At 36.6% G+C, this 17068-nt stretch overlaps 1 protein-coding gene across 11 annotated transcripts in view; it reads right to left on the reverse strand.

Moving 5' to 3' along the window:
* Nucleotides 1–17068, reverse strand: part of GPHN (gephyrin) — a 411021-nt gene that overhangs the window by 247870 nt on the left and 146083 nt on the right. For all 11 annotated transcript variants that reach the window (XM_007525822.2, XM_060174807.1, XM_060174805.1 and 8 more), the window contains one exon: nucleotides 5113–5207. In XM_007525822.2, the coding sequence (XP_007525884.1) occupies nucleotides 5113–5207 (95 nt within the window). The remainder of the gene's footprint in view (nucleotides 1–5112; nucleotides 5208–17068) is intronic.

Consider the following 17068-nt stretch of genomic DNA (forward strand, 5'->3'; position numbering starts at 1 on the left):
AAAACAAAAGTAAATCAATCGGATTTCATCTAACTGAAGAGCTTCTGCACAGGAATGGATACCACCACCCTAACAAAAAGACACCCTATAGTGTTGGAGATCTTTACACAATACATGTCAGACTAATAACCAAAATATACAGAAAGCTCAATAAACTTAAGAACAAAAATCTCAAACAATCCCATTAGGAAGTGGGGTGAGGACATGGGTAGAAACTTCACCAAGGAAGAAATTCAGAAGGCCCACTGATATCTGAGAGGTACTGATTATCAGGGAAATGCAAATAAGACAAGAGTGAGACACCACTTTACACCTGTGAGAATATCCTACATTAGAAAAGACACTTTAGGACAAATGTTGGAGAGGATATGGGGGAAAAGGGATACTTCTGCACTGCTATTGGGAGTGTAAGTACATTGGTCCAACCCTTGTGGAAAATAGACTGGAGATTTCTCAAACACTAGAATTGGACCTACCCTATGACCCGGTGATTTCTCTCCTGAAGATTTATCCAAAGGAAACAAAAACACCTATCAGAAGAGCTCTATGTAAACCTCTGTTCATAACAGCACAATTTGTAATAGTCAAAACCTGGAATCAACCAAGTCCAACAACAGATGGGTGGATTAAAAAAAAAAACCTGTGGAATATTTACATGATGGAATACTACTCAACTATTAAAAATGAAGCTATCTCCTTTTCATCCTTTTGAATGGAACTTGAAGACATCATGTTGAGTGAGATGAGCCAAAATGAGAAGGAAAAATTCTGAATGATCTCACTTATTAGTGAAAGATAACAAATAGGATGGGGGAGGGAGAACAAAAAGTGAAACATGGACTGGACATGGTGTATTATACTAAAGCAAAGGACTCTGGGAAGGAATTAAGAGGGAAGGGGGAAATAAAACTTTGGGGGCCTCTTTCCCTCCCCTAAATGGCTTTGACCCCTTTGCCATATATTAGTGTCTGTATATGTGTGGGTTTATTTCTGGACTCCTGTTTGTTCTATTAGTCTAAGTTCCATTTTTTTGTTCCAATACCATACTGCTTTAATTACTATTGCTCTTTGGTATAAACTGATGTCTCCTTTTATCTTATGAGTGTCTTCATTATCTATGGCTTTTTGTGGTTCAACGGGAATTTTGGGTAGTTTCTTCAATTCCCTTGGAGAATATCTTTGGGATTTCAATAGGGACTGAATTGAATCTATAAAGTGCTTTTAGGTCAGGTTTGTCCAAGGGATATGCTTCCATCTTTTTTTGCGTGTCACTCTATATTTCTTTTAACAGTGTATTTTTGCAAGATGCCTGTCTTCTGAGATAAATAAGCACAATATTGTAATGGACACAATAAGGGTTAGGTATTATAGATTAATGTTTAAGTTTGCTGTATGTAGATTGAGTGTGTGTTAATTAAAAGTACCAAGATTCACAATTTTGATAACTAACCCATGTTGCAGAAGCTGTATTACTGGTTGATATAATGATGTGCAACATAATACAAATATTAACTAGCTAACATTTATAAAGCCAGATGTACCGTGCAGAAACCTTTAGTAATTTTTATAGAAGAATACATAAAGAAAATTAAATTTAAAAAAAAACTTTGAGGGACTGGCACATAATGAAATTGTGTGCATATGTCAACGACAGCACTGTAAAGTATTAACCCCCTCAATAAAAAAATTTTTTTTTTAAATTGCAGATGACAAGACTGTCAACACTGAAAGTCCCAATGAATCTTCTTAAGAAAAGTCCTAACAAAATCCCCAAATACCAAAACAAAACACTCTCTGGGAGAGAGGTTATAATACACAAGACAAACATATAGAATAAATTGGATTTCTTCATACTAGCAATGAACATGTGGTGGACATTGAAATTAAAAGTAAAGTATCATTTAGAGCCTTTTGGTAACCAGTGTAAGGAGCTTAAAGTCACCACCTTATCCAACCAGGCAGTAAAAAACTGAACAGGTTGAAGAATCAGCTCCTTTGAGATCTGAACAGGAGTGATGGTCAGAAGACTGGGGAACAACAGGAAGAAAACAAAGTGTTCTGGCTTATTGAAGATAAGACTTAAATGGAAACCACTATGAAACTCAAGGCTGATGTAACAAAACCATGAAGTGGCAACACCTAATCTGAAGAGAGGTGAAACTGTACAACTAAAATACATATTCTTATAAACCAACATAATCATAATAGAAAAAGGTCTGTGGAGGGGTGGTGGCAGAGGACATAACTCACCAGCCTCTCACATCTAAGGTCCCAGAGGTCCCAGGTTTAATCCCTGACACCACCATAAGGCAAAGCAGAGCAGTACTCTGGCCTGATGTCTCTCATTAAAATAAACACATACACAACTTAAAAATTAAATAAAAGAAAACCTGAATTGTAATTTCATTGTTGGAGGCTCAGTAGCGACAAGTTAAAGTCAAAACTCCAAGGGACACCTAGTAGGGCATATTCCACATCATTGAATTTACCACCATATGCACAACCAAATTATTATAGTGAAAAATCCACATGTGCTTTCAGTATGAGGGGAAAAGAACTATTTTGAAATAGCCACAGTACTCTGCTCTTCCTAACAAGGTGTGCTCTCAGAAGAACCTAGTTTACATCTCACATTTGATTTAAGTCATCCAGTATTATCTTTCACCTCCTCTATTTCACGTAGCATAATCTTATTGAATGACATTTTGTTCTAGAAGGCACAGGCTCAACTTTTCAATGGTAAACTAGCATTCCATTATATATTGAATCGATTTTATTTATTTATTTATTATTTATTTTTGCCACCAGGATTATATTTGGGACTCACTGCATGCAGCACTCCACTGCTCTTATTATCCCTCCCCCCCCTTATCTTCTGTATATAGATGGTGAAAGATAGACACTGCAGCATAGCTCTATCACTCATGAAGTCCCTCCCCCTCCTCCTTACAGACAATCCTATGTAGTGGCCTGAAACTTGAACCCAGTTCCTTGAACATGGTCGTGTGTGTGCTTTACTAGATGAGTAACTTCTCAGTTCCCTCAACAGTGTTTTGTTTTTTTTTAGTCCAGTCCTGTGCCAATGAGTACATATGTTGCTTCCTTGCTTTGGCTGTTGTGAATAATAATGTTTTAAACATAGAGCTGTGTATAGTCTTTTGAATTAATATTTTCCTATCATTTGCATAAATGCCTAGGGGTGGTAGTGATGGATCATATTTTTTCACTTGTATTTTAAAAGATCTATTTCTTAACAAGAGAATGAGTGAGTGAGAGAAATAATCATAACATTTGGCACATGCAGTGCCTAGGGCTCAAACTTGGTATGGAGTCCTACATTCTATTGTTATGCCACTTTCCACATCACATCAATTAATTTTGTTCAAAGAAATTCCATACTATTTTTTATAGAAGCTGTTAGGAATTAATATCTTAACAATAGTGTATCAGAATTCCTTTTTCTCCACATCCTTGCCAGCATTTGTTTCCAAACTTTTGATATATGTCTTTCTCCCTGGTGTAAGGATCTCTCGTTGTGCTTTTCATCTGCATTTCCATAAAAAGTAATGGTGAGCCATTTGTACGTTTTCTTTGAAGAAGTATATACTCAAGTATTTTGTCCATGTTTTTTATTCTGATGTTCTGTACTATGTTTTGGATAGCAACCCCATTTGCTAGGTTGACTTTTTGTTTTGGGGAGTATTTAATTGATGTAGGCCCCCCTTTTTGTCTTGTTTTTGCTCAACTTGCCATCTATGCTTTTTTCTATGTATTTTATGGTTTTAGGTCTAATATTCAAGCTATACTTGAGTTAGAGTTAGTTTTTGAGTATGTTGTTAAATAGTGATCTAGTTTGTTTTTCTTGTGGCTGTCCACTTTCATTAACACCATTTATTGAGGAGAATTTTATTTCTCCATTGTATGATGTTGACTTATTTGTCATAATTTGTTCATTACACATGGATTTATTTTTGGATTCTCTATTTTATTCCAATGTTCCATCTGCCTGTTTTTGCTACAATTCTATATTGTTTTTGTTATTTATTTATTTATTTATTTCTGGGGCTTGGTGTCAGCACTAAGAATACACTGCTCCCAGTGGCTATTTTTCTCTCTTTTTTTCTTTTCTATTTTTATTCAATAGGACAGAGAGAAATTGAGAGGGAAAGGAAGACAGAGAGGGAGAGAAAAAGACAGACACCTGCAGACCTCCTTCATCTCTCAGGAAGCATTCCTGTTGCAGGTGAGGAGCGGCAGCCAGAACCTGGGTTCTTGAGCATAGTACTATATATGCTTAACTAGGTGCACCATCACCTGGCTTCCTCTAGATTTTTTAAATGAATAAAACAGTTTTGTTGTAACAAATCAGCTTAAATGTGGTACACCCGGTTAAGCAACATAGTATGAAGCCCAAGGAACCACCCAAAGATCCTGATTTGAGCCCTAGGCTCCCAACCTGCTGGGGGGGGGGGGGGGTTTGCTTCACAAGTGGTGAAGCAGGCCTGCAAGTTATCTTTCTGTCTCTCTCCCTCTGTATTTCCCCCTTCTTCTCAATTTTTCTCTGTCCTATCCAATTAAAAAAAATGAAAACTGGCTGCCAGAGCAATGGATTTGTAGTGCTAGCACTAAGGCCCAGCAAAAACCCTGGAGACAAAAAAAAAAATTAGCTTAAATAAACTTAATTTTTTTTTTTTCATGACCACACATCAATATGCCCACTTAATGACTGGGAAAAAAGTTTCTAACTTGTAAGAACAAGCAGTTTATTGTACTGTTAAGTTGTATTGTTAAGTTTCATTAAATTAGTTAATGACAATGGAATTAATGATTCTAAGTAACCACAAAAATATGTTTATGTCTTAATAAACTGAATTCTTCTCTGCCTTAGGATTGACAACTTCTAGAAGCAGTACATAATTTTCTAAAATTTTAACATGATATCCAAAAAAAAAAAGTCCTGAAGGACATGGTGGCCAAGAATTAAGTAGAAAGGCAACTAAGACTTAGTTGGGAAAAAAACTAAGAAACTGAGGTTTCTTAGGTTTATAGGTTTATTGTAGCAATTAGTGTATAGAATTGATTTTCTGTGGAACATATTGGTGACTTTCTTACCTAGAGAGCATGCCCAGAGGTGTAACATTAAGTGATCCCATCAGCATTGCCAGGGCCATTCCTGGCGCTTCCCGTTCTATTACTTCTTTTGTGGCCTGTAATTAAAGATTAAATAGCAGACTGAGTGAAATTAGCCAAAAAAAGGGGGGGGGGAGAGACAGTGTAGCAAACTTAGAAATAACTATGAATTGTTTTCTATAATCCATATTTGCTGTTCCAAGAACTTTTTTTTCCCTTTATTTAAGAAGATAGTACTTTGGAGCCACTGTATAATTACTGAGGATTTAGATATCCTAGAAATTTCATATTAATAGCACTTTGTTTTCCCTTGAAATCAGAAATATGTGGATATTTGACAGAAGTCTCATCTCACCTAATAACCTAAATTTTAAAATGAACTGTAAGTCTGCAATAATAGTGCAACAGATTTCTTCCTTTTTCCTTCCCTCCCTCCCTTCCTTCTTTTCTTCCCCTCCCTACTTTCTCCTTTTCCTATCTTTCTTTATCCCTCTTCCCCTCCCTCCTTCCCCCCTCTCCCTTTCTTCCTTCCTTTCTTTTTTTCTTTCTTTCTTTCTCTCTTCCTTTCTCTCTCCCTCCCTTTCTTTCTTTCTTTCTTTCTTTCTTTCTTTCTTTCTTTCTTTCTTTCTTTCTTTCTTTCTTTCTTTCTTTCATAGAGACAGAGGAGAAGCAGAGAGGCAGAAGAAGACAGAAAGAGACCACAGCACCAAAGTTTCTCTCAACATGATAGGGGCTGGACTTGGACCTAGACTTGTGCAAAGCAGCACACTACCCAAGTAAGCTATTTCACTGACTATTTTTAATTAGTTTTAATTCTTTTATTCCTTTATACTTTATTGCCACCAGGGTTATTGCTGGAGCTCTGTGTTGGCACTAGAATCCACCACTCCTAGTGGTCATTTTTCTTTTTATTTTATTTGATAAGATAGAGAGATATTGTAGGTTGAGGGAGAAGGGTAGGGGAAATAATGAGAATGATAGACACCTGCAGATATGCTTCACCACTCTTGAAGTGTTCTCTCCTGCAGTTGGGAAGCAGGGGCTTAACATGAGTCCTTGCCCAGCTCCTTTAGTACTTTTTAAAAATTTCTTTTAAAGACCCACCATATGTAATGTCAGGGGTTGAATCTAGGATTGCATAATTGAGAGTTGAACGCTTTATCCACTGCACCATCTCTAGGGCAGATTTTTCTAGAGTAGAAAAATCTGGGTATCTCTCTTTGTTTATTAATATTGAATTGATATGATAGAAAACCTGAGATTACCTAATATGTTTGTACTGTGATTTTATGATATAGTTAAATGGAACTTAGGATGGTACCTAATCAATGTTCCTTAAGTATTGACTAAAAGGATACATTTTAACATCTGCTGTATTTTCAATATAGATCAAATAAACTTTTCTTTAAGAAGTAATAAGTGATAGCATACAAAAGGTACTTAAGACAGGCTATTCTAAAGTATGATTAAACATAAAATAAAGCTAATGAGGACACAGAAAATGTTCATTTTCTAGACGTCAATTAAAATAGGCAAACATTTAAAAAATTTATTTATAAAAAGGAAACATTGACAAAACCATAGGATAAGAGGGGTACAACACCACCTAATTCCCACCATCAGAACTCCACATCTCATCCCCTCCTGATGGCTTTCCTATTCTTTATCCCTCTGGGAGTATGGGCCCAGGGTTCCAGATGCTACCATGATGCCAACCAGACTTCTCTGGACAGACAACCCCACCAATGTGTCCTGGAGCCCCGCTTCCCCAGAGCCCTGCCCCACTAGGGAAATAGAGAGACAGGCTGGGAGTATGGATCAATCTGTCAATGCCCATGTTCATCGGGGAGGCAAACATTTTTTAACAGTGATGACAAATATGCCTTAGCTATTGAAAATATAAGAAATAAAGTTTTCAAAATAATATTATCACAGTGAATAAAATGAAAGACAAAAAGTAAATTATGGAGGAAAATAAAAAGTTTGATATTTCTTCCTTTCTTTCTTTCTTTTTTTTTTTTTTTTTTGCCTCCAGGGATATTGCCAGGGCTGGGTACCTGCACTACAAATCCACTACTCTTGGAGGTTATTTTTTTCCTTTTCTATTTTTGTTGTTGTTGGATAGGACAGAGAGAAATTGAGAGAGGAGGGAAAGACAGGGGGAGAGAAAGATAAACATCTGCAGACCTGCTTCACCGCTTGTGAAGCGACCCTCTGCAAGTGGAGGGTGGGAGGTCAAACTGGGATCCTTGCGTGGGTCATTGTGCTGCACTATGTGTGCTTAACACCATGCACTATCGCCTAGCCCCCGATATTTTGCTATTTCTTAGAAGTAGAGTGAAAGTCCTAAATGGGATTGTAATCTGGGACAAAATATAGATTAAGGATTTGGTGATGTGGTTAAATTGCATCAAGTGTTATATTTAATGTTAGCTGATGTTATAAATTTTTAGATGTGTTTAAATGAGCTAATCCTTCATAATTGTAAAGCATCAAGGATTATCAGAATTGATGTAATCTAAATGCAATGAATCAAAGCATAATGTAATAATTAAAAATGGCAGACATGTTAAGGAAAAATTAACACAATTACTAGGGCTTTAAAAAAAATCTGCTTTAAAAACAGAAGGCCAAAGTTTAAAAGAAAAGGAAAAAATTTCTTTTTGGCCTCCAGGGTTATTGCTGGGATTCGGTGCCTGCACCATGAATCCATTGCTCCTGGAGGCTATCCCCCCCCCCTTTTGTTGCCCTTGTTATTTTTTTTTTATCGTTGTTGTGTTTATTTTTATTATTGTTGTTATTGATGTCATTGTTGTTGGATAGGACAGAGAAAAATGGAGAGATGAGGGGAAGACAGAGAAGGTGAGAGAAAGAGAGACACCTGCAGACCTACTTCACCGCCTGTGAAGCGACTCCCCTGCAGCTGGGGAGCCAGGGGCTTGAACCCCGACCCTTACGCCTATCCTTGCGCTTAGCGCCACCTGTGCTTAACTTGCTGCGCTACCGCCCGATCCCCAAGGAAATTCTTAATTGTTATGTTTGGGAGTGAAGTTTATGTAAAAATATACAGGTAAAAATAGTTGAACTAATATAACCTATCTGCTCTGATTTTAAAGTCTCCAGGGGGTTGGGGGAGATAATACTATTTCCACATTACAAATAGCTTTGCTGATATTTATACTTTCTTCTTTGAAATCTTAAAATCGGGAGTCCGACAGCAGCACAGCGGGTTAAGAGCACGTGGTGCAAAGCCAAGGACTGGCATAAGGATCCTAGTATGAGACCCGGGCTCCCCACCTGCACTTCACAGTCACTTCACAGGTGGTGAAGCAGGTCTGCAGGTGGTGAAGCAGGTCTGCAGGTGTCTATCTTTCTCTTCCCCTCTCTGTCTTCCCCTTCTCTCTCCATTTCTCTCTGTCCTATCCAACAACAATGACATTAATAACAATAAATACAACAATAAAACAAGGGCAACAAAATGAAATAATAAATAAATATTTAAAAATAAATCTTAAAATCAGGGCTGGGCGATGGTGCACTTGGTCAAGCGCACAAGTTACAGTGTGCAAGGACCCAGTCCTTGGTCCCCACCTGCAGGGGGGAAGCTTCATGAATGGTGAAGCAGGGTTGCAGGTGTCTCTCTCTCTCTCTCCTTTCCCTCTCAATTTCTGGCGGTCTCTATACAATAAATAAAGACAATAAAAATTAAATATAAAAAACAAGAAGAAATCTTAAAATCTCAAAGCCCTAAAAATCAAGCATGTCATTGAAAACAATCAGACCCAGTGAACTGTGGTGGAGGAAGAAGTCAATGGGTGGTGGGTGTGGTTAGCAGACAGCTATCATGGTGAGATAAGAAATTGTACTAATGGGGAAATTGTCTTTTAAATTGTTATTTACCCCAATAGTTTCCCCCCCAAAAGGGTACTTTGGATAGATTTAATATTTAATTATTTACTTGACAAAGTATATAAACAATGAATAATATTTAATTAATATGGGGTGTCACCTAAGATGATAAGTGTACCCCAAAGTATAGTATCACACTTCAAAGTATAGTATCACACTTCAAAGAAAGGAATTCTTAACAAAAAGCAAGAGTCTTACTTAAACAGAACCTTTAAAGTTGATTTATCTACTCATACAACAAATTTCCTTTAATTTTTTTTTCTTTTTGTCTTTTTACTAGAGCACTAATCAGCTCTAGTTTATGGAGGTGCTGGGGACTGACCCTGGGACTTTGGAGCCTCAGGCATGAGTCTCTTTGCATAACCATTATGCTATCTACCCCTGTCCTACAACAAATATCCTTTAAGTACCTACTAAGTACTAGGCATTATTTTAGCTAGGCATTGATGTTGCTGTAGTGAATAAAACTTTAAAAACATTTAAAAATATATTTATTGGCTAGAGACAGAAAAAAGGGGAAGACAGGGAGGGAGGGAGGGAGGGAGAGAGAGATACACCTGCAGCACTACCTGACTGCTTATGAAACATTAAAATCAGAGAGACATTTCAAAAAATATTCAAGCTGTAAAAATGGGTAATATAAATGATGTTTCCATAGTCCAGGGAAAATTTCAATAGAGTCAAGACCATTTTTATCATATTTGCTCAATTAAAACTATTTAATAACAATTTACACTAATATAAGATTTTACTGGTATAGTTTCATAACTTTCTTTATATATATCTCCCCACTTAGCACCAAAATTCCAGTGCACAACACTACATTTATCTCCCTCCCTGTTAGACTGATTTTTAACTTGATAGGAAAAATTACCCTAAAGATGTTATTAATAACAGATATACATTTAAATATACATAGGATACACAGTAACTATAAATGCAGAAATTCCTTACATTCAATCACTGGCTATGAAAACTAATGTATATGGGGGGGTACATGGTTTTGATTATATTACAGTGTGCAAAGATACAGGTTCAAGCCCCTGGTACCCACCAGCAGGGGGGAAGCTTCAGGAGGGCTGAAGCAGTGCTGCAGGTGTCTCTGTCTTTTCCCCCTTTCTATCTTCACCTCCCCTTCTTGATTTCTCTCTGTCTCTATCCAAAAATAAGTAAATAAATAAAATGTTTAAAAGTAATGTAAATGGTGCTTTTTATAGTATACTTGTAGTAACAAAATGATTTGTGTATTCAATATTTACATGCTTGTTATTTCACTAAGTAATTTCCCAACAAATACTATAGTGCACACTTCAGATTAAATAATCAAAATAACAAAGACCAGCATTAAAGCACTACCTAAGGGATACTACTGATATTAACTTTGTTGAGCTATTTAGGTGGGGAAGATTTTTTTCTTTCAAATTTTAGGATTTATCAGAATTTCCTCGAGTCTGTTAAATCTGATTTCTGGGTCAAGGCCTTAAAAATCTGCATTTATCATTAAGTTTCCAGGTTATTCTTGTGAAGCTGGACGGAGTGCATTTTCAAAAAACACACTACAGAGGAATGAAGTTAGATTAATGAGATGATGTGTATTACTTTATCTAATCTTCATGATCACCTCATATTCAATTTTTAAAGGAAGACTGAAATAAATGGGTATTCAGAAGAACAAAATAGAGGCCTAGTGAAGAGGTATTTTTTAAAAAGCACTTTAATGGTAGAAAATTTTTCTTAACCTATTCAAAAAGTGTGAACACATTCATTTTACTTTACAATTAAGAAAGAACACAAGAACATTTCAGAGCTTGCCCCTTCAAGGCTCCTGTGGTTCAAAGAGGTGATATTTAACATTTCTTTTCCTCATAACAGAAAAAAAATTGCATCTAACTTGCAGGGAGGGATGTTTTACAAAGCACCTGGTATATATGTAGTCTTCTCATTTAGGCAGACCAGCATAGAAGCACCAGTCATGTTATCATAAAAGGGCAAGTTTTTAATGTATTCTAATTAATTAAAAACTTATATTTGCAAAGGTCATTATTTCTATATTAGTTGTAAAAATCCTATATTTAATCATAAATACACAAAATGTATCATATTATTATAACCAAGAAGTTAAAGAGACATCCTATATTCTTCCTGATTCACAGGTGGGACTGAAAGCAAAGGGAAAATGCAGAGTGAAATATTAAAGCAGGGTTTATTTCTGCAGATCTAAAAACTCAAACATGAAAAGGCAGGACAGGGTAGGAGACCCAGTGCCCTATAGCAGAGGGACAGGACAATTTGGTGTTGGATCAGGTGTGCCAACATACTTATCTTGTGATAACAACAGCCTTATAAACCAACATGACCTCAACAGACGGATTAAAAAAAGAAGAGGGGGGGGAGATTCTGTGGAATGGAAATGCTAAGGGGACACAGGTCCAATTAAAATTCCTTCCAATTGGGGGTCGGGCGGTGGCGCAGTGGGTTAAGTGCACGTGGCGCAAAGCGCAGGGACCGGCATAAGGATCCCGGTTCGAGCCCCCGGCTCCCCACCTGCAGGGGAGTCGCTTCACGGGTGGTGAAGCAGGTCTGCAGGTGTCTATCTTTCTCTTCCCCTCTCTCTCTGTCTTCCCCTCCTCTCTCCATTTCTCTCTGTCCTATCCAACAACAAAGCAACTCAACAATGGCAATAATAACCACAATGAGGCTGCAACAACTAGGGCAACAAAAAGGGGGTAAAATGGCCTCCAGGAGCGGAGGATTCATGGTGCAGGCACCGAGCCCAGCAATAACCCTGGAGGAAAAAAAAAAATTCCTTCCAATTATCTCAGAGAAGGGTCAATAAGGGGGAGGGAGGAGATTGAGAAGGGAAATCTAATCTTATCACAAGTTATTTTTTCAGTTAGGCACCTGACCTACTAAGAAACATTTTTTCTGGGGGCAGGCAGTGTTGCACCCAGTAGACGCATATGTGACAAATCACGCCGATCAGTTACAAACCACTAGTTGAAACCCCTGGTCCACACCTGCAGAGTGTGCTTCATGTGGAGAAGCAGTAGCTCTTGGTGTCTATAAGAAGCTATAGCTCTTGGTGTCTCTCTCTCTCTCTCCCTCTCTCTCTTTCTCTCCCCTCCCCTCTCCTCATTTTCTCTCCTCCTTTTCCCCCCTAACCGCCCTCCCTCATTATCTGTACCTTCCCTCTCAACTTCTATCAGTAACTAAAATAAATAAACATAGAAAGCTTTAAGAAACTTTTTTTCCTGGAAAAGTAGAAGCAAATACAAATTAAAGTAGTCTCTCACTTTTTCTTTTCACAGTAGAGCATTCTCACATCTCATTCTGTTAAAGACTAACAGTCTTTATTATGGTTTTTATAAAAGATAATTAGTTCCAAAAAAAAATAACCTACTTGGGTGGTGAGCTGGTTTGTGAGCCTGGCTTCCACTGCACTGAAGGAAGCATCAGTGCTTTGATTTCTCCACTCTCCCTGCCCTCTGCCTCTCTTGTCTCTAACTGAAAAAGTCCAGAACAGTGAAGTCCTGGAGATGACCAAAAAAAAAAAAAAAAGAAAGAAAGAAAAATAAATGTATAAAATAAAGGTATAAAGGTAAAGAGATTAGAAAAGGAATCCATACTTCTTCCCCAAAATTTAAAACTGCTGATGTGCTTTTACTATGTTGTTATAGTGTTTGTTTTGAAATCTGAAGTTTTTAAACAAAGTTATATAATAATAAATTTTTACTTGATTCCAGAAAGACCACAATGGGTGTATCAATTAAAACCATAAAATTAATAATTCTCAAAATTTGACCAAATTCAAAAATTAAAACAGGAAAGTTATGTGAACATCTTTGGGGTTCTTAATTTGGGTAGGGACACTCTTGGATCTATCAGAGCAATTTCAAAGCTAATGTCAATCAGACATCGACTACACAAAGATAAAATATTAATTCCTATTTATGTGTACTGTAATTCATACAAACCTTTATTTTTAATGAATATAGGTCAGATAATAAGATATGGGCTGTGGGCCAGGTGCTGGTGCACCTGGTTAAGTACAGACATTATATATAGTGCACATGGACGCAGGTTTGAGGCCCTGGTCCCCACCTTCAGGGGGAAAGCTTCATGAGTGATGAAGCAGGGCTGCAAGTTTCTCTGTGTCTCTTTCTCTCTCTATCCCCTCTCCCCTCTTAATTTCTCTCTGACTCTATCTAGTAATAAATAAATTATTGAAAGGATACGGGGTGGTGAGGTGGCTCAGCAGTAGAACATATACATGTCTTATATGCTTAAGACTCGGGGTTGGTACGCCTGCACTACATAAAGTGAGACAGGGTGGACGAGACAGCTCGCCTGGCATTGGTGTCTTCTTTGTCATGTGCCCAACCCAGGTTTGAGTCAGACTCCCACCACGCTGGGGAAAACTTTGGTTGTGGTGTCTCCTTCCCTCCCTCCTTCTGTCTTTCTGTTTCTCTCTGAAAAAGTCAGCTGGGAACAGTCAAACCTGGTTAATAGCAACAACAAAGTGAAGCTGTGTTCTGATCTCATTAAAATAGGAAGAAAGAGGAGAAAGGATGAAAGAAAGGGAGAGAACAGAAGGAAAAGAGAAAGGAAGAGAAATAAATTCACTAAGAGATTTTTGTAAAATTGACTTCAAATTACAAAATCATATATGTTTTTCAAATCAATGAATAGTAGATATATTACCATCATTTTAGGATTTACTACTTTAAAAAGCATGTTTGGGTTCCTACTCTTAAAAATATTGATAGACATTACTTTGTTTATCAGAAGGTAACTACACTCTTGAATCAGGTCACAGAGACAGCTAGCTTGACTACTATCTCAATCAATACATTTATGAAGTGAGGCTAGTTTTCCATGTATACGGACTGGAGTTCACGCTCACGGCTACCACGTAGAGGGAAACTTTATGAGTGGTAGAGCAGTGCTATGATGGCTTTCTCTTTTTATGCTTCTCACTCTCTACCTCTCTGTGTCTCACTTCTTATAGAAAGAAAAAGAAAGGAAGAAAGAGAAAGAAGAAAAGAAGGAAGGAAAAGAGAGAAAGGAAAAGAGAAAGTGCTACTGAGACTAAGACAACAGGCTTTTTTTTTTCTTCTTCTTCTTCTTACCAGAGCACTGTTCAGCTCTGGCTTATGGTGGTGCAGGGGATTGAACCTGGGGCTTTGGAGCCTCAAGCATGAGAGTCACTTTGCACAACCATTATGCTATCTACCCTCTGCCCGACAACAGGCTTTTTATGAAAGTAGAATTAAAACTGGAGAAATGCATGAAAGGAACTCATTCAATCACATTATTAATCTATAACATGCCATTAAAAGTATATACTTTAAATATATCAAATTGGTAAGATTAAAATCATAGTAAGTGTGCATGCTCACAAACTGATGGAGTGTGTAAATTTGCACATATATCCACAGGCATTTGGCAGTATGTATTATGAGAATTCTTAACTCTTGTTTTATGAAATCAACAATCGGCAATGTATACAACGTGTTTTATATATGTATATATATTACACATTATTTACATGTCTAATATAAATATATGTATACTTATATACATGTATGCAAATGTTATATATAGATATGTCTATAACAGTTTATCTAAAGATAAAACAAGAATAAATAAAATAGAATTAAACAAGAAAACAAGAATTAAAATGATAGGGATACTCAGTTCTCATTGCTTACTTATTCTCTTAGTGATGGGCAAATCTCCCTTGTTAGAAAAGTTATTAAATGTAGAGGCTTAATTTTATGAAAAGGGAAATAGTTAATAGCAGTGGCTCTATAGTCAAGATTACTTAAAGTATAATCCTATTATCTACTACTAGCTGCCTCATCTACATTAATTTATTTAATGAGTTAATCTCTCTAAATCTAATTTTCTCATCTGTAAAATGAAACTTATTGTACACTTTTGCTGTGAGGAATAAAGTACTATAGAACACTTTTCTCACAATGCTTTTTACATATCAAGTAAATTTTAGTAACTATGAAAACAGTTGGGATGATGTTACTAAGAAACTTTAAGATATAGGCTGGCAAGATAACTTATTGGGGACAGTATCTGCTTTACCATGCACAAAATTAGTTCTAGCCATTTCCTACTACACTGGAGGAAGTTCTAGTTCTGTGGTGTCTTTTCCAATTGGTCTGTGTCTCTCTGTTTCTGTCTGAACAAGTCTGCCTGGAATGATAAAGTCCTGGTGATGACAATAATTAATAAATTCAGTTAATTAAATTAAAACAAAACCCAAAATATAAATTTGTACATATGATGACTTCTTAATTGTGCAAATTAATCACTTAATATAAGTAAATTATACTTGTGCTAAGACTATCGATAGTTTTTATTATTTACTAAATTTTTATTTAAAAATATTTTTAAAATTTTATTTATTTCCCCTTTTGTTGCCCTTGTTGTTTTTTATTGTTGTTGTAGTTATTATTGTTGTTGTTACTGATGTTGTTGTTGTTAGATAGGACAGAGAGAAATGGAGAGAGGAGGGGAAGACAGAGTAGGGGAGAGATAGACACCTGCAGACCTTCTTCAACCGCCTGTGAAGCGACTCCCCTGCAGGTGAGGATTAAAAATATTTTTATAGAGAGAAATTGAGAGAAAGGGGAGACAGCGAAGGAAAGAGAGTAAGAGAGGGAAAGAAGGAAGGAGAAGGAAGAGGGATGGAGAGGGAGAGAGAGAGGGAGAGAGAGAGGGAGAAAGAGAGAGAACTGCTTCACCACTTGTGAAGTTTCCCACTTTATAAAGACCAGGGACTTGAACCCAGACCCTAGAGCACTGTACCGTGTGCTCTACTAGATATACCACTGTTGAACCTCTAAATTTTCTACTTCTATAGTTCTCCACAGTTTTGGCCAAAATTATATAATCAAAAGTATATTTAGAAATTGACATTCAGAAAAAAGTTTTCATAAAATATTCCAAAAACTATCAATAAAAAGAAAATAAAAAATGGACATACTTATAATCCTACAATACTACTCTTAAGACATTTATTCTAATGACATGTAAACACTAAGAATATGTACCCCCATAATCACAGGAGCACTATTCACAACAGTTAAAACACAAAAATCAATCTAAATGCCCATCAAGAAGAGTTGGTGTGTGGATACAAAAGTTGTGGGTTATATACTCAGTGAAGTACTTGCTCTGCCACTAAAAAAGATGGCATTGTCTTTTGAGACAAAACAGATGGAACTCTTAAGTGATTATGCCAAGTGAAATAAATAAGTGAAAGATAACTACCAGGTGGTTTTATTCATTTGTGTAATTTAAATAAGTAAAATAAAGAAGCTTGTAAAAACCAACAAAACTAACACATTCTGTGAAAAACAATAGTGATTATCAGAGAGAATAAAGAGGGAGACAGGGAGATAAGTACAGGGTAGCGTTGGTATAAAGATACTGAAACTTTGTTAGTAGGTGTAGTGAGTCACATACACACAGGTGTGAAATTATACTGCTAAAATTTTACCGTTTGCAAACTAATGGTAAATTAATAAAAAAATAAGTAAAATGAAAGCACGACATAAATGAAATAATGACAAAAATTTTAAAAAAACAACAAAAACCCATTGATTTATTTTTCTTCTAAAAAACCATGTTTTTAATAAAAGTCTCATATTTAATACCTGTCATAATAAAATGATTATCTTATTAAATACCTATAATATGCAAAATGCTCTAACCTTAATGTTCCAGTCCCAACACTTACTAGTAATAATGAAAATCTGAAGACAAACTGTCTTGTTCATAAAAAGGAGTCTTCTGCAGATGGTTTTAAGTTTCATCTTTTACTATCCACAGTGAGTAGTGCAGCAGGTTAAGAGCAAGTGGTACAAAGCACAAGGACTAGCCTAAGGATCACAGTTCCAGCCCCCAGCTCCCCACCTGCAGGGAGTCACTTCACAAGCTGGGTGAAGCAGTTCTGCAGATCTCTATCTTTCTCTCCCCATCTCTGTCTTCCCTTCCTCTCGATTTCTCT

This window comes from Erinaceus europaeus, chromosome 16, assembly GCF_950295315.1.
Source record: "Erinaceus europaeus chromosome 16, mEriEur2.1, whole genome shotgun sequence".
In the NCBI taxonomy this organism is placed as follows: Eukaryota; Metazoa; Chordata; class Mammalia; order Eulipotyphla; family Erinaceidae; genus Erinaceus; species Erinaceus europaeus.